Source organism: Crinia signifera, chromosome 5 (genome assembly GCF_055691185.1).
Source record: "Crinia signifera chromosome 5, ASM5569118v1, whole genome shotgun sequence".
Taxonomy (NCBI): domain Eukaryota; kingdom Metazoa; phylum Chordata; class Amphibia; order Anura; family Myobatrachidae; genus Crinia; species Crinia signifera.
Window position 1 is genome coordinate 189,776,348 of NC_139221.1, and position 14,117 is coordinate 189,790,464.

The following is a 14,117-nucleotide window of genomic DNA, read 5'->3' on the forward strand; positions in this document are numbered from 1 at the left end:
ACATTCTGGCAAAACTGGGAGCCCACATGGAACCTAAGCAGAAATCCGGTGAAGTATAATTTACTAATTATTATCTGCTCATATCTCCCATTGTGTGCCCTGTGAATATAGTGCACTGCTAACTGTGAACTTTAGAGTGCTAAAATTCCACTCCGTGAACCACAATTGTTTGCTGGGCAACCCTTCCTGAAATAACATCCAGGTTTAACCTATTGAATAAGCACTAGATACCCCTGTCCTTCCGTGAAATATGGGCAAAACAGGTACCACCTCGGCTGCAGCCCGCCTAGAGAGGTATGCGCGAGCTCAAGGTGGGAACACCCTACAAACCCCCACTACAACCCCACATTCGACTTCATCTAAAAGCAAAAGCCCACCGCCTGCACCCGAAATAACACTCCAGCAAGTGCTAGAGGCAATAAATAACTCCGAACATCGGCTGTCGGAGCAAATAAAGGGGGTACAAGCAGAAATCTCTTCTATCAAATCAGACCTTAAAATTACAACAGAAAGAATTAATGTAGCTGAGACTCGGATCTCAGCGCTTGAAGATGCGAGTAATCAATGGTCCACTAAGGTGATCAAACTGTCTCAGCAAGTAACTGAAATAAAGGCTAAAATGCTCGATGTGGAAGGTCGATTAAGAAGAAATAATCTGCGATTCGTGGGCATACCGGAAAAAGTGGAAGGATCAGATGCCATTAAGTTTATACAGGAGTGGATGTATGCAACGTTCGGGCAGGACGCATTCTCTAAGCAATTTGCAATAGAGCGGGCACACAGGGTGCCAGCCAGGCCACTTCCGCCCGGGGCTCCCCCACGGACCTTAATAGTCAAAATCTTAAATTACCAGGACAGAGATACAATTTTGCGGTTAATACGTGCTAACGGGCAACTGGAACATAATGGGGTCCACATATCCGTATTCCCAGACTTTGCACTGGAGGTGCAGAAAGAAAGAGCGAAGTTTATGGAAATGAAAAAACATTTGCGGGACAAAAACCTGAAGTACTCAATGGTATTCCCGTCTAAACTTCGGGTGATATATAACAGCGAGACTATATTTTTTCAGACCCCGCATGAAGCCGCTAAGTGGCTTGATAATCATGCCCCCGGGCCACGGCAGCTGGCAGACGGCTAGGCTCCAGTTTGATTGTAATTACACTACCAGGGAGCTCCCGGCAAATTGGTGGCTTATTTCTTTTTTTTTTCAGCTACTCTTTTTTTTTTCCTTCTTTGGGGGGGGGGGGGAGAGATGGGATTAGGTATGCCTAGCACTGGGAGGTATACAGGGTGGGGGGAGGGAATTTCTTTGTGGGATTGTGTACAGTACGTATTGCTAATGTGTATATTCAGTGTTACATTGCGCATGTCGACTTGTTGCTTTGCCCTAAAAATGTCGAGAAAGAGGTATGGCAGGGTTACATAACCAAATGACGAAGATCAAAGTAGTGACCTGGAATGTCCGAGGGTTGAATTGTAAAATCAAACGCTCCCTTGTTATGAATCAACTAAGGAGCATGGGACCAGATATAGTCGCCCTAACCGAAACCCACTTGGTGGGAGGGAAACTAATGGCCTTGAAAAGGCCATGGGTCGGTTATTCTTGCCATGCCTCTTTTACCTCCTCTGCCAGGGGAGTATCGTTATTGATAAGAAAAACGTTGCCATTCACCTGTAAGAGGATATGGGCCGACCCAGGGGGTTGCTATGTATTTCTGGATTGCTTAATTCATGACTCCCCATATATCATTCTGGCCATTTATATTCTACCTCCCTTCGCTTACAAAATCTTGACAAAAGCTATTGAGTTTGCAGCCCATACTCTCAACTCCCCAGTCATATGTATGGGTGACCTAAATAATACCATGGATCCCCAATTAGATCGGTGGAGAAGTGGAAATAGTGGAATAGCGGGGAGCAACAGGGGACTGGCTAATTTCATCCAAAATGTTGGATGGGCAGACCCATGGCGGATACAAAACCCCTCCACTCGCCAGTTCTCTTGTTTTTCTACATCATATGCCACTTTTTCCAGAATTGATTATATACTGGTATCCAGAAGTCTCACCCCCCAAGTCCATAGGATTGAATACAGATCAAGAGGTATCTCAGATCATTCTCCTGTGTATATGGAACTTTCCCTAGACACTGATCGGGGGTGCGGCTTCTGGAGCTTCAACTCGAATTGGTTAAATAGCATTAACAATAGCATGAATTTGGAAGATCAATGGAGGGAATACTGGGAATTTAACCAAGGCTCTGCCTCAGCAGCAATACAATGGGATGCCTTTAAGGCATACCTGAGGGGCACACTACGGAAATGTATAGCTGAATTGAAAAGAAAAAGCAGGGAGAAAATCCAGGAGATGGAAGACCTCTGTCTAGTCAGGGAAGCAGAATACCTGACCAGCAACACCGATAGCGCCTACCAGTCCTGGCAAATAGCCCAGAACACATGGCTAGAGGTAGTGAAAGCAGAAAATGCTAAAATCATGCGCCAAAAAACGCAAGCGAAGTATCGCCATTCAGACAGGTCAGGTAAATATATTGCTTTCCTGGCTCGTGCAGAACTTTCCTCTAAAACAATTAGTTCGATCAGAAATGAAAAGGGGGGAAATGGTAAGCTCCACTTTACAAATTGGGGAAGCACTTAGGTTATATTTCTCCAAGATCTATACCTCCCAGCTACAACATAATTCTGTTGAGATCGAGGAGTTCTTGGAAAATATCGTTCTCCCAGCACTACATAGTGATGCTAAAACAGAATTGGAATCCCCTCTAAAGATCATGGAGGTTGTCAAAGCAATCAGGGACTCACCGAGTGGGAAAGCCCCGGGCCTAGATGGGATCCCTATTGAAATATATAAGAAATATATAAATTCCTTGGCACCCTTACTTTTGGAAACACTCAACAACTGTTTTGTGGAGGGTACTGTCCCGGCATCCTTTTCCAAGGCTAAAATTGTTGTGATCCTAAAGGAAGGGAAACCAGCCTGGGATCTCGACTCATATAGGCCAATATCTTTGATCTCTGTTGAGGCCAAGATATTGGCAAAAATACTTGCTCATAGATTAAATCAACATATACACACGTTAATCCATCAAAACCAATCGGGATTTATGCCGGGTAAGGATACCTCTGCAAATATTCGTCATCTTTATACCCATTTACAGACCACTGGCAGGGAGTGTGGCAACTCAATTGTTGTTTCACTCGATGCCATAAAAGCATTCGACGTGGTTGAGTGGCCATACCTTTGGGTGGTGCTCCGAGCGTTCGGGCTGGGTCCTAATTTCATCAAATGGGTACAGATTTTGTATACCAGTCCGAGGGCTCGAGTCTCCGTTAATGGATGGACCTCACAAGCTTTTGCTCTTGCCCGGGGGACGAGACAGGGGTGTCCCCTCTCCCCTGTCTTGTTCGCCCTGGCAATAGAACCACTGGCCTGTTTGTTAAGGCAACACCCTGCAATCATGTGTCTTCCATTAGGCGGCAGTAACGACGTCGTCTCCCTCTATGCCGACGATCTCCTAATTTATTTATTGGACTATAGTAAGTCCCTTCCGGTAGTTCTAAGATTGATTGACAACTTCGGTGATTTCTCCGGATTTAGAATAAATAAGACAAAATCGATTATCTTTCCAGTTAATCCATCCCTAAAACCGCCCCCAACACCCGCCCAGCCATTGAAATGGGTTACAATCTTTAAGTATCTCGGCATAAATATATCCTCGGATCCTAGAGATTACGTTCAATTTAATATCCAACCTTTATCCCTTTAAGGGATAAAATTAAAGCCTGGACCAAACTCCCTTTGATAGTTACGGGGAGAATAAATTTGGTAAAAATGGTGGTTCTTCCCAAATTTTTATATGCGTTCAACCATGCACCTGTTTACCTCCCGAAACCTCTATTTCGTAAAATCAACAGCATGATAGCTGCATTTATCTGGAATGGAGCCCGATATAAAATAAGCCTAAGTAATCTGATGAGGGACAATGGTGAAGGGGGACTGAGTTTGCCGGACATGAGGCGATACTATCTGGCAGTACAGCTGGCACAGTTAAGACTGTGGCTACTTCAGGGGGAGTATGGTTGGGAATATGCCAATAAATTAACCTCTCTTTCAATTGCCAGAGTTAACCCACTACAAAAAATCATACAGGGGAAACTTAGTAGCGCAGATCCTCCACTAACAATACAGGCCATAAAAACTTGGCGAGAGGCAGATCAAATACTGGGTGTAGACTTCATGGATATAGATCACCGGATTGTAGATCAATTCACTGACCATGAAGTGTCCAATTTACAGATTATTGAAGCTTGGCACTCTTATGAAGTGACCAAACTCCAACAGATCTATACGACATCCGGCCTGAAATCATTTACCCAATTAAAAACAGAATTTAATCTGCCTCAAACGCACTTCTATCGCTATTTGCACTGACAAAAACAATATTAAAGTCTAGTAATAAAAAAAAAATAGTCTCTAGGGTATATAAGACACTTGGGGAAAGAAGTGTCTAAAGATGGATTGATACACCTTCGGGAAAAATGGGTACAAGACATTGGTGAATTGAGTGATGATGAATGGTCAACGGCAATGAAATCTATAAACAAGGCCACTAATTCTCTCCGGGTTCAGTTAACACAATTATATATATTTCATAGATCGTACCTCTCAGTTAAAACATTAAGTAAATTCCCAGGTAGAACCGCCGTAGTATGCCCCAGGTGTGGCGTTTCCTCTGGCACTTTCTTGCATTCGTTGTGGGAGTGCCAGGGGGTCGCCAAATTATGGGAAGAAGTCAAAAAGGTAATAGTAGACACTGGGTTCAATATTGAGATATTATCCATTAAGTGCTGCCTATTAGGTATAATGGGCGACAATACGCGCGGTAATGATAAAATCTACATTAATAACTTAGTTTCGTTGGCGAAAGTCGTAATTGGGAGAAACTGGATGGCTAAAGCGCCACCCGAGCTGAATAGCTGGGTAGTATTAGTAAACTACATTATCAGACAGGAGCAATCCATATACACAAATCGTAATTCAGTAATAAAATATAAATTAATATGGCACAATTGGATCAATTCCACATATTATCAAATGTAATTTATATAGCTATGTCACAAGGATAGAGTCATAAAGGATAGTAATGGGGGAGGGGGTTGGGACGGGATAGATACAATCACTATAAGTATTATATAGTAGATATTGTTAGTGGAATCACGAGATAACAAGTAGAAAGTTATTGCACATGGTCTAACTTTGTTTGTTTGTTGTATTAAAAACACGTGACGGGAAGTGTAAGGGGTATTAAAACACGTGATGGGAAGTGTAGAGGTTACTTACTATAAACTATTCTCTCTTACACTTTCCCTCGCCATCTCTTTTCTTTAGTGTAAACTTTACAAGTTTATTTTGTACACACGCACTTATCTTCACTAAATTGTAGAAATTACTGGTTGGTAAGGTAATATTATCCTGTCTGAACTAATACACCCATCTCTAAGTACACTTAGATTACACATCCAGGGGTCACCACCTTGACCTGAACCCAGGGACTATACCAATTTTCAAAGATCCAGTAATAACCAGCAATATTGGCTGGTTTCCAGGTCATCCAGCCCTCAACCAGGTCAACACCTAAATAACTACCCAGGTAGCAATAAACATATAAATCTGTCTTAAATCTCTCAAGATGGGACCAGGGTAGCACAAAGGTTAATAACTATAGTTAAGTTAGGAGTGATTCGACATCGCTTGCCATACAGGACGAGGTATCCTTAATATGAGCCAGGGTAGCAAGAAGACGGCGCAATGAGATATAAATTGTATTTTATCCTGTTTATGTAACAAAAATGTACTGAATTGTAACTATACGTACGAGTTTGTATGTTGTAAGTCTTTTTTTATTTGTCTTTATATGTATAAAAGGAATAAAGATTTGAAATATAAAAAAAAAAAAAAACATCCTCTACCACCCTGAAAGTTATGTATCAGGACCCCTTCATTCGGCCCAATGCCCCCTTATACCACCCCATCTCCCACCATCTGTACAGTAAAGGGGTAATTAGTGGAAATTACTGATCCAGGCCCTACATGCTGAGCGGTTGATATAATACACCCTTCCACCCGCGTGACATCAAAGCAAAGCATCCGCTGGAGGATCGGTAGGGGCCCCAATACATTGCTATGCCCAGGGGTCTACACTGCTGTTGACGCCCCTGTGTGCATATATATGTATGTCTATATATATGGGATGCAGTTACAATCCTGGCGGTCGGGATCCCGGCGTTCAGAATCCCGACGCCTTCAATACTGAATATATATATATATATATATATATATATATATATATATATATATATATATATATATACAGAAGAAAAAGGTACCCAAAAATCCGCGCCCCAGTAAAGAACAGCAGCAACTCTGAGAGTCCCCCATTAGCTGAGACCCAGAACAATAGAAATACAGAACAGGAACAGAGTGCGCTAAGAGTGAAAGTACACAACTTTTTTCACAATATAAAAATTTAATAAAAGCCAACAAAACGGCTTATACAAGATACAGTGTTTAAACAGTCATATATTGGAATCAATTGACAGAATCTGTGGTGGTTCAGTACAACAGCAGGCCCAACGCGTTTCGTCAACCACGTGACTTCATCAGGGGCATTAGGCGACTTGATTAACAAAGCTGCAGTTGCTCTTCTTGCAGTGTCTCAAATTGACTGAACACTAATAATTAATGTAGACAGTGATATTCCACCAAATGACAGAGCTCTTGTCAGTTTATGTGGTATAATTTTCAAATGTCCCACTCAATTATAGATGCCAGCAACACAATACGATCAAAAATCCAATAATGCTGGGTAACAGGGAGCAAGCTACAATGTATCCTAGCTGCCGGTTGTGTACTTTCACTCTTAGCGCACTCTGTTCCTGTTCTGTATATATATATATATATATATATATATATATATATATATTTTTTTTTTTTTTATTATTATTATTATTTATATACATTTGGTCTATCTTTAATACTTTAACTGACCCGGCATATACTGGGTCACCTAAGTGTCCATCTCCGTGCTTTGCTCCGCCCCTCTGGAAACCCCCTTCTGAAAATCCTGCGTTTGCCCCTGACTTGAGTATCCAATCCCACCTTATTTGCTCGGGGACATGGACGGGATTCACAGCTCCAGATTCGGCTTTTTAAAAATCCAAATCTGGATGTGCATAAACGGCCGCTAATTTTGTGAACTAGCGTCAAGTTCCGCAAAAAAAATGTGGATTTGCAGATCCAAAAACATTGAATAATTAGAATGCAAATTCCATCATTTCTGCATGAAAAAGGCCACCATTTCCCATTTATTTCAGTAGATCGGAAGTAATGGAAAACATTGAATACCCCCTCTATGGATGATTCCGAGCTGATGGCTGCTATATGAATTCCAACGGCATTCGTACTTACAATTCTCGAAAAGTATAGAAAATGACCTGTGATGGCGCTATGCTGCCTATGGACTGTACAGACCCCCAGTTATCACCCAATAACCGAAAAAACGATACAATACACAAAAATTGGGGATTTCCAACCACGGGCGCAAGTTGAATTTGTAGTCTTATGAATCTTCCTGGATTCTCCTTAGCAGTGTCTCGACCATGTAAGGGAAATTCAGAAGGAAAGGTCGTGGTTACTACTACCCATAATATGGTTTTACTCCAGTAAACATATAAGGTGTTTTTTGTAAATCAAAAAGAAGCGTACCCTACTTACAGTAAGCAGGGCAGCGTAAATACACGTAGCGGTTTCTTTTTTCTTTCTTCTCTTCTTTTTTCCTCTTGTCCTCCTTCTTAATTTTTCTTCCTTTTTTTTTTTCTGTTTTCTCTCTTTGGCCCTTATTCTGGTTGGTGCGGCCAGAGCCGCACACGGTGCTCTGGCCGCACAAACCAATCCCCGCCCACACTACGGATCGCCACGGCCGTCCGTACACGGACGGCTGGCGATCCGCACGAAAATGGTGGAGGCGTACGCCTCCACCATGGTGGGAGCTGCCCCCTGCATTCGATGGTCGTCGACCATCGAAGGCAGGTCCGCACGCCCCAGCAGCTCCCGCAAGCTGAGACCACACGGACAATCGTCCGTGTGTTAGCTTGTATGGGGGCTGAAAGCTGACATCCGGCGACGTCAGCTTTCCGCCCCCATGAGTTGCGTCATACCCTCATTACCATGCATACGCCCCGCGTTTGCATGGGAACGCCCATGAAACGCGGGGCGTACACATAGGGAAATGAGGGTATGAAGCCCCTCACGCCCCTACACGCCCCCTTTGCGGCGGACGAAATACGTCTGCGGCGAAGGGGGCTGCACATGCGCAGATTGACCTCTGCGCATGTGCAGAATAAAAACATCGGCGGTACGGCCGCACGCGGGCCGTACCGTCCGAATTAGAATAAGGGCCTTTCTGCGGACCACCTCTCACAATATATATCTCGGTATGGTAGAAAAAGTATACAATATATATGGTTAGTGATTTGTTCTCAGTGTGATGGAAAAATTAGAAAGAAACACCCAGTGGTCGAATGAGGTGAAGAAGTGGTGATTGGATCGTACCTTACTCACCAAAGCAGAGGTAAGGTACACATATAAAGGTTTCTTTATCTTGGAGAGGTTCTAATAAACCTAAAGGATGATGGCGTACCCCTACTCACGTCAGTAGAGATCTCTTTACACCCGTAGCGTGTTCTTTAGAGGGGCTTTGACCTTGGCCGGAAAACAGCAATTTTTCTCTCCAGATTGTGTGGTGTGGGTGTGAATACAAAATAATATAATAAAAATATATTAAATCTTGGTGAGTCTCTAAATCATATGTAAAAGCACCCGGTGATCACATGGAATGGAGTGGTGATAATCGGATCGTACCTTACTCACCAAAGAAAAGGGTAAGGTACATATATAAAGGTTTCTTTCATTCGGAGAAATACTATTTCCTCTATAGACCCCAAAGGATAATGGCGTACCCCAACTCACGTCAAGGGAGATTTCTTTATACACGTAGCGTGTTCTTTATATGGGGAGGGGGGCTTAACCTTGGCCCGAAGATGGCAATTTTTCTCTCCGAATGATATAGTGCAGAAAACAATATAATATGAAGAAAATGTTAAATCTGTTCAGTGGGTCTCTATGTCATAAATGTATAGAGATTACTCATATTAGAGAGTGTATAGTGTAACCGAGAGGTACTAGTATCGTACCATAACTCACACGTGATAGTGCAATTAAACTCCTGTAAAGGTATCTTTATCTGGAGGTGAAGTTTTTCCACAGTAAAAGTGCTCCTATTAGATGGTGTAAGATAGGGGGATCCCAACAGAAGATTATTTTGGCGTACCCAAACTCACAGTTATACGGCGTTTTCACCACATATAGCGGTTTCTTTAATCCTGGGCCTGGGGAAGCTTGGTAATTGATATAGGTAATTCCAAACAGGTGGGTCCAAAAAAAAGGGGAGATAGTCTCTTCAAAAAATTTATTTATTTATAAGAACAATGGCAAGAAATATCTTTCATCCCAACAATGAAAGGATATCAATAATAATCCCAGGGGATTTCCACAAACAATCCCAAAAATTTACAAAAAACGTATAAAAATACAAAACATGATAAAAAATCCTAAAATTTTTTAAAAAAAAAAATACATACAGAGTCCAGAACGAGGGTATCCAGGGGAATGATGGCTGCTCACCTTCCACAGAAATTTGTCAACGCGTTTCGGTGTCTACACACCTTTTTCAAGACATCTTTCAAGATGTCTTGAAAAAGGTGTGTAGACAACGAAACGCGTTGACAAATTTCTGTGGAAGGTGAGCAGCCATCATTCCCCTGGATACCCTCGTTCTGGACTCTGTATGTATTTTTTAAAACAAATTTTTTAGGATTTTTTATCATGTTTTGTATTTTTATACGTTTTTTGTAAATTTTTGGGATTGTTTGTGGAAATCCCCTGGGATTATTATTGATATCCTTTCATTGTTGGGATGAAAGATATTTCTTGCCATTGTTCTTATAAATAAATACATTTTTTGAAGAGACTATCTCCCCTTTTTTTTGGACCCACCTGTTTGGAATTACCTATATCAATTACCAAGCTTCCCCAGGCCCAGGATTAAAGAAACCGCTATATGTGGTGAAAACGCCGTATAACTGTGAGTTTGGGTACGCCAAAATAATCTTCTGTTGGGATCCCCCTATCTTACACCATCTAATAGGAGCACTTTCACTGTGGAAAAACTTCACCTCCAGATAAAGATACCTTTACAGGAGTTTAATTGCACTATCACGTGTGAGTTATGGTACGATACTAGTACCTCTCGGTTACACTATACACTCTCTAATATGAGTAATCTCTATACATTTATGACATAGAGACCCACTGAACAGATTTAACATTTTCTTCATATTATATTGTTTTCTGCACTATATCATTCGGAGAGAAAAATTGCCATCTTCGGGCCAAGGTTAAGCCCCCCTCCCCATATAAAGAACACGCTACGTGTATAAAGAAATCTCCCTTGACGTGAGTTGGGGTACGCCATTATCCTTTGGGGTCTATAGAGGAAATAGTATTTCTCTGAATGAAAGAAACCTTTATATATGTACCTTACCCTTTTCTTTGGTGAGTAAGGTACGATCCGATTATCACCACTCCATTCCATGTGATCACCGGGTGCTTTTACATATGATTTAGAGACTCACCAAGATTTAATATATTTTTATTATATTATTTTGTATTCACACCCACACCACACAATCTGGAGAGAAAAATTGCTGTTTTCCGGCCAAGGTCAAAGCCCCTCTAAAGAACACGCTACGGGTGTAAAGAGATCTCTACTGACGTGAGTAGGGGTACGCCATCATCCTTTAGGTTTATTAGAACCTCTCCAAGATAAAGAAACCTTTATATGTGTACCTTACCTCTGCTTTGGTGAGTAAGGTACGATCCAATCACCACTTCTTCACCTCATTCGACCACTGGGTGTTTCTTTCTAATTTTTCCATCACACTGAGAACAAATCACTAACCATATATATTGTATACTTTTTCTACAATACCGAGATATATATTGTGAGAGGTGGTCCGCAGAAAGAGAGAAAACAGAAAAAAAAAGGAAGAAAAATTAAGAAGGAGGACAAGAGGAAAAAAGAAGAGAAGAAAGAAAAAAGAAACCGCTACGTGTATTTACGCTGCCCTGCTTACTGTAAGTAGGGTACGCTTCTTTTTGATTTACAAAAAACACCTTATATGTTTACTGGAGTAAAACCATATTATGGGTAGTAGTAACCACGACCTTTCCTTCTGAATTTCCCTTACATGGTCGAGACACTGCTAAGGAGAATCCAGGAAGATTCATAAGACTACAAATTCAACTTGCGCCCGTGGTTGGAAATCCCCAATTTTTGTGTATGGCATTCGTACTTATTTGCGAGGCCAAATAGTGACACAAAACTCAGATTTTTTAAATTACAATCTCACACTGGAAAAATCATTCAATGGTAAGTGAGTTGCGCATGGATTTGCAGCTGGACGACGATCTGTGATATTTTCACAAGCCATTTACAGACTTGCACAGGGCGGGTTTTCACTCTGCCTGATCGCAGGGCTCTGCAAAATTGCACAGCAATGAGCAGTTCTCTGTCAGTTGTTTATGGATAATGCAATATAATAAACAATATAAGAAATAATATATGCAATAGAATATAATAAAATGCACCATACATACCACAACATCCACAGATTTCCTCAATGTAGCTCATGATTTCGCATTCCTGTTAAAAAAAAAAAAAAAACATAAGATTGCGGTCACATATGGAAAACAAATTGTGACAACCTAGGAGGCCGTTCCATGATTGAATGGTGGTATACTGCAATTGCAACTGCACTCCAGGCATGCAAGGCTGGCCCAGGCCTATTAGCACCTTATGTGAGAATTTTTGGAGCACTACAAAAGGAATAAAGAAACACAATTTAAAATAGAAATCTTTCAGGTTTATCAAATTAATTAGGTTTTCTATGGAGATTTTAACCAGATTTTGTTACTAAAATGTATTATTTTGAGGGATGAGAGAAACAGAATACTCAGGGACAGGTCTCTATACAACAATATGAAAAAATAAACTATTAGTCAAAATAAAATCAGGGAAATAGACACCAACATTCTCCAATTAATCTAATACATGAGCCAAAGCAATTAGTCAATAAATGTTCAATAATTATAAATAAATGTAAAGATAAGTTCAATTATCATAATGCAAATAATAAAATAGAAAAAAAGGGGTAAATCAAAAATTGGTAAAAATGAAGGTAAGGTAGTAAGGTGAAATGTGTGGTAGTGAAAAAAAGCAGGATATGTTAAATATACACAACAAACCTAAATGTAGTCCACAAAATCCAAACCACAATGGTAACATCTGTTAACAAGCTGTTAATAAATAATACATTTGAGCTCTCTCTTCAACATTGGTGTTTTCTGTTCAAGAGCTCTCTCTTCAACATTGGTGTCATCTATTAGTAATTTACTGCCATAAATCATTGTGCTGCCTGACATCATCCAAACCAGTGGCGTAACTAAGGCTCAGCAGCCCAAGCCAGCAATATGTGGGCGCAGTGTCACCGCACAGTACCTGTGAATGCAGGAGCTGGAGGCAGCAGGAGGAGAATGCCGGGGGCTGAGTTTTGGGGGCTCAGCAAGGTATGCATAGTGCTGAGATGAGGTGTGGTGCCTGGCTGCTGCAGCCTGCAGCCGTCTGTGACACTATGACAGCAGCGTGGCCAGCTTCATACATTACGATCTCCCTCTCCTCCGTTCTGTCCCTGCCACACTTCACTTGATTTATACAGACTGTGGCAGGCTTTACAATCAACCCAAATCCTCACAGTAAAGCATATTACAGTGAGGCTTTAGATTGATTATAAAGGCTGCCACAGTCAGAAAATGAGCTGAAAGAAATTACTTACAGGAACTTCGCAGTGTCCAGAGTCCGGACACCTGCTCCTGAAGCCTGCCTGTCAGGTCTGAACTTCTCTAAATTGTACTGTCTGTTTAGTGGGGGAACAGGCAGATAAGGGATAACTGTGATGGGAGGGACAGGAGGCATAGGTGTTATGGGTCATAGTAGCGATGATCAGGGGCGGATTGGGTTGAAAAACCAGCCCGGGAAATTTTTGGAAGCAGCCCTAATAGGGGGCGGGGTCTGCTGAGAGGCGGGGTCTGCTGAGAGGCGGGGTCTGCTGATAGGGAAGGATGCTCTTTTCTCAGAGCTTTATCAAAAGGGAAACTTTGTTTTCCTGAAATTTTACAGTGCATAATCAGTGCTTACATAAATACCACATCCATCACAGCTATCAGAAGCCCTTTAGGACACAGAACTTCCCACTCTCAGCAGTCACGTTCATTCGGTGACGTCATCAGACCTCACCAAAAGTAGACAGCAACACAGACTCTGTTGCTTGCCAATGACCAGATACACGGACATGACAGAATAAGGGCCAGATTCTCTAAGCTTCAAAAGTGATAAAATGGAGAGTGATAAAGAGCCAGCCAATCAGCTCCTGACTGACATTTTTCAAACACAGCCTGTGACATGTCAGGTAGGAGCTGACTGGCTGTCTGTTTATCACTCTCCATTTTATCACTTTTGAAGCTTAGAGAATCTGGCCCTAAACAACTACATTGCACTAATACAGTGGTATCCAACCCTAATTGAGCGTGAGCTACTCAAGACAAAAAAAAAACATTATGCCAAACACCACAATGCCTATGATACTGATACTATAGTATGCTGCAGACTGTAATGCCCCTGACACATTATGCCTCACATTGCAATGCCCCTCACACCTAATGCATACCTCCCAACTTTGACTGCGTAGAAAGGCACAGAAAGGTATAGATGCGCGCGCCAAAATTTTGAGGGCATAATTTTTGTTGGTGTGAGGGCATGGCCAGTGCTGTGTGAACTGCTGGCTCTGCCCCCAGCGCCTCTGCCTGCCTGGCGGCCACAGCAGCAGGGCCGCGGACGTCGGCAGGTGGGTGGCCGGACATACA

General features: G+C 41.9%; 1 protein-coding gene across 1 annotated transcript in view; it reads right to left on the reverse strand.

Annotated features, from left to right (window-relative positions):
* Nucleotides 1-13,072, reverse strand: part of LOC146080738 (collagen alpha-2(VI) chain-like) — a 191,619-nt gene extending 178,547 nt beyond the window's left edge. Inside the window, exons 1-2 of the mRNA XM_083188344.1 lie at nt 12,697-13,072; nt 11,796-11,841 (exon numbers count right to left, since the gene is read on the reverse strand). Of these exons, the coding sequence (XP_083044470.1) occupies nt 11,796-11,829 (34 nt within the window). The 5' untranslated portion in view covers nt 11,830-11,841; nt 12,697-13,072. The remainder of the gene's footprint in view (nt 1-11,795; nt 11,842-12,696) is intronic.
* Nucleotides 13,073-14,117: the final 1,045 nt, after the last annotated feature.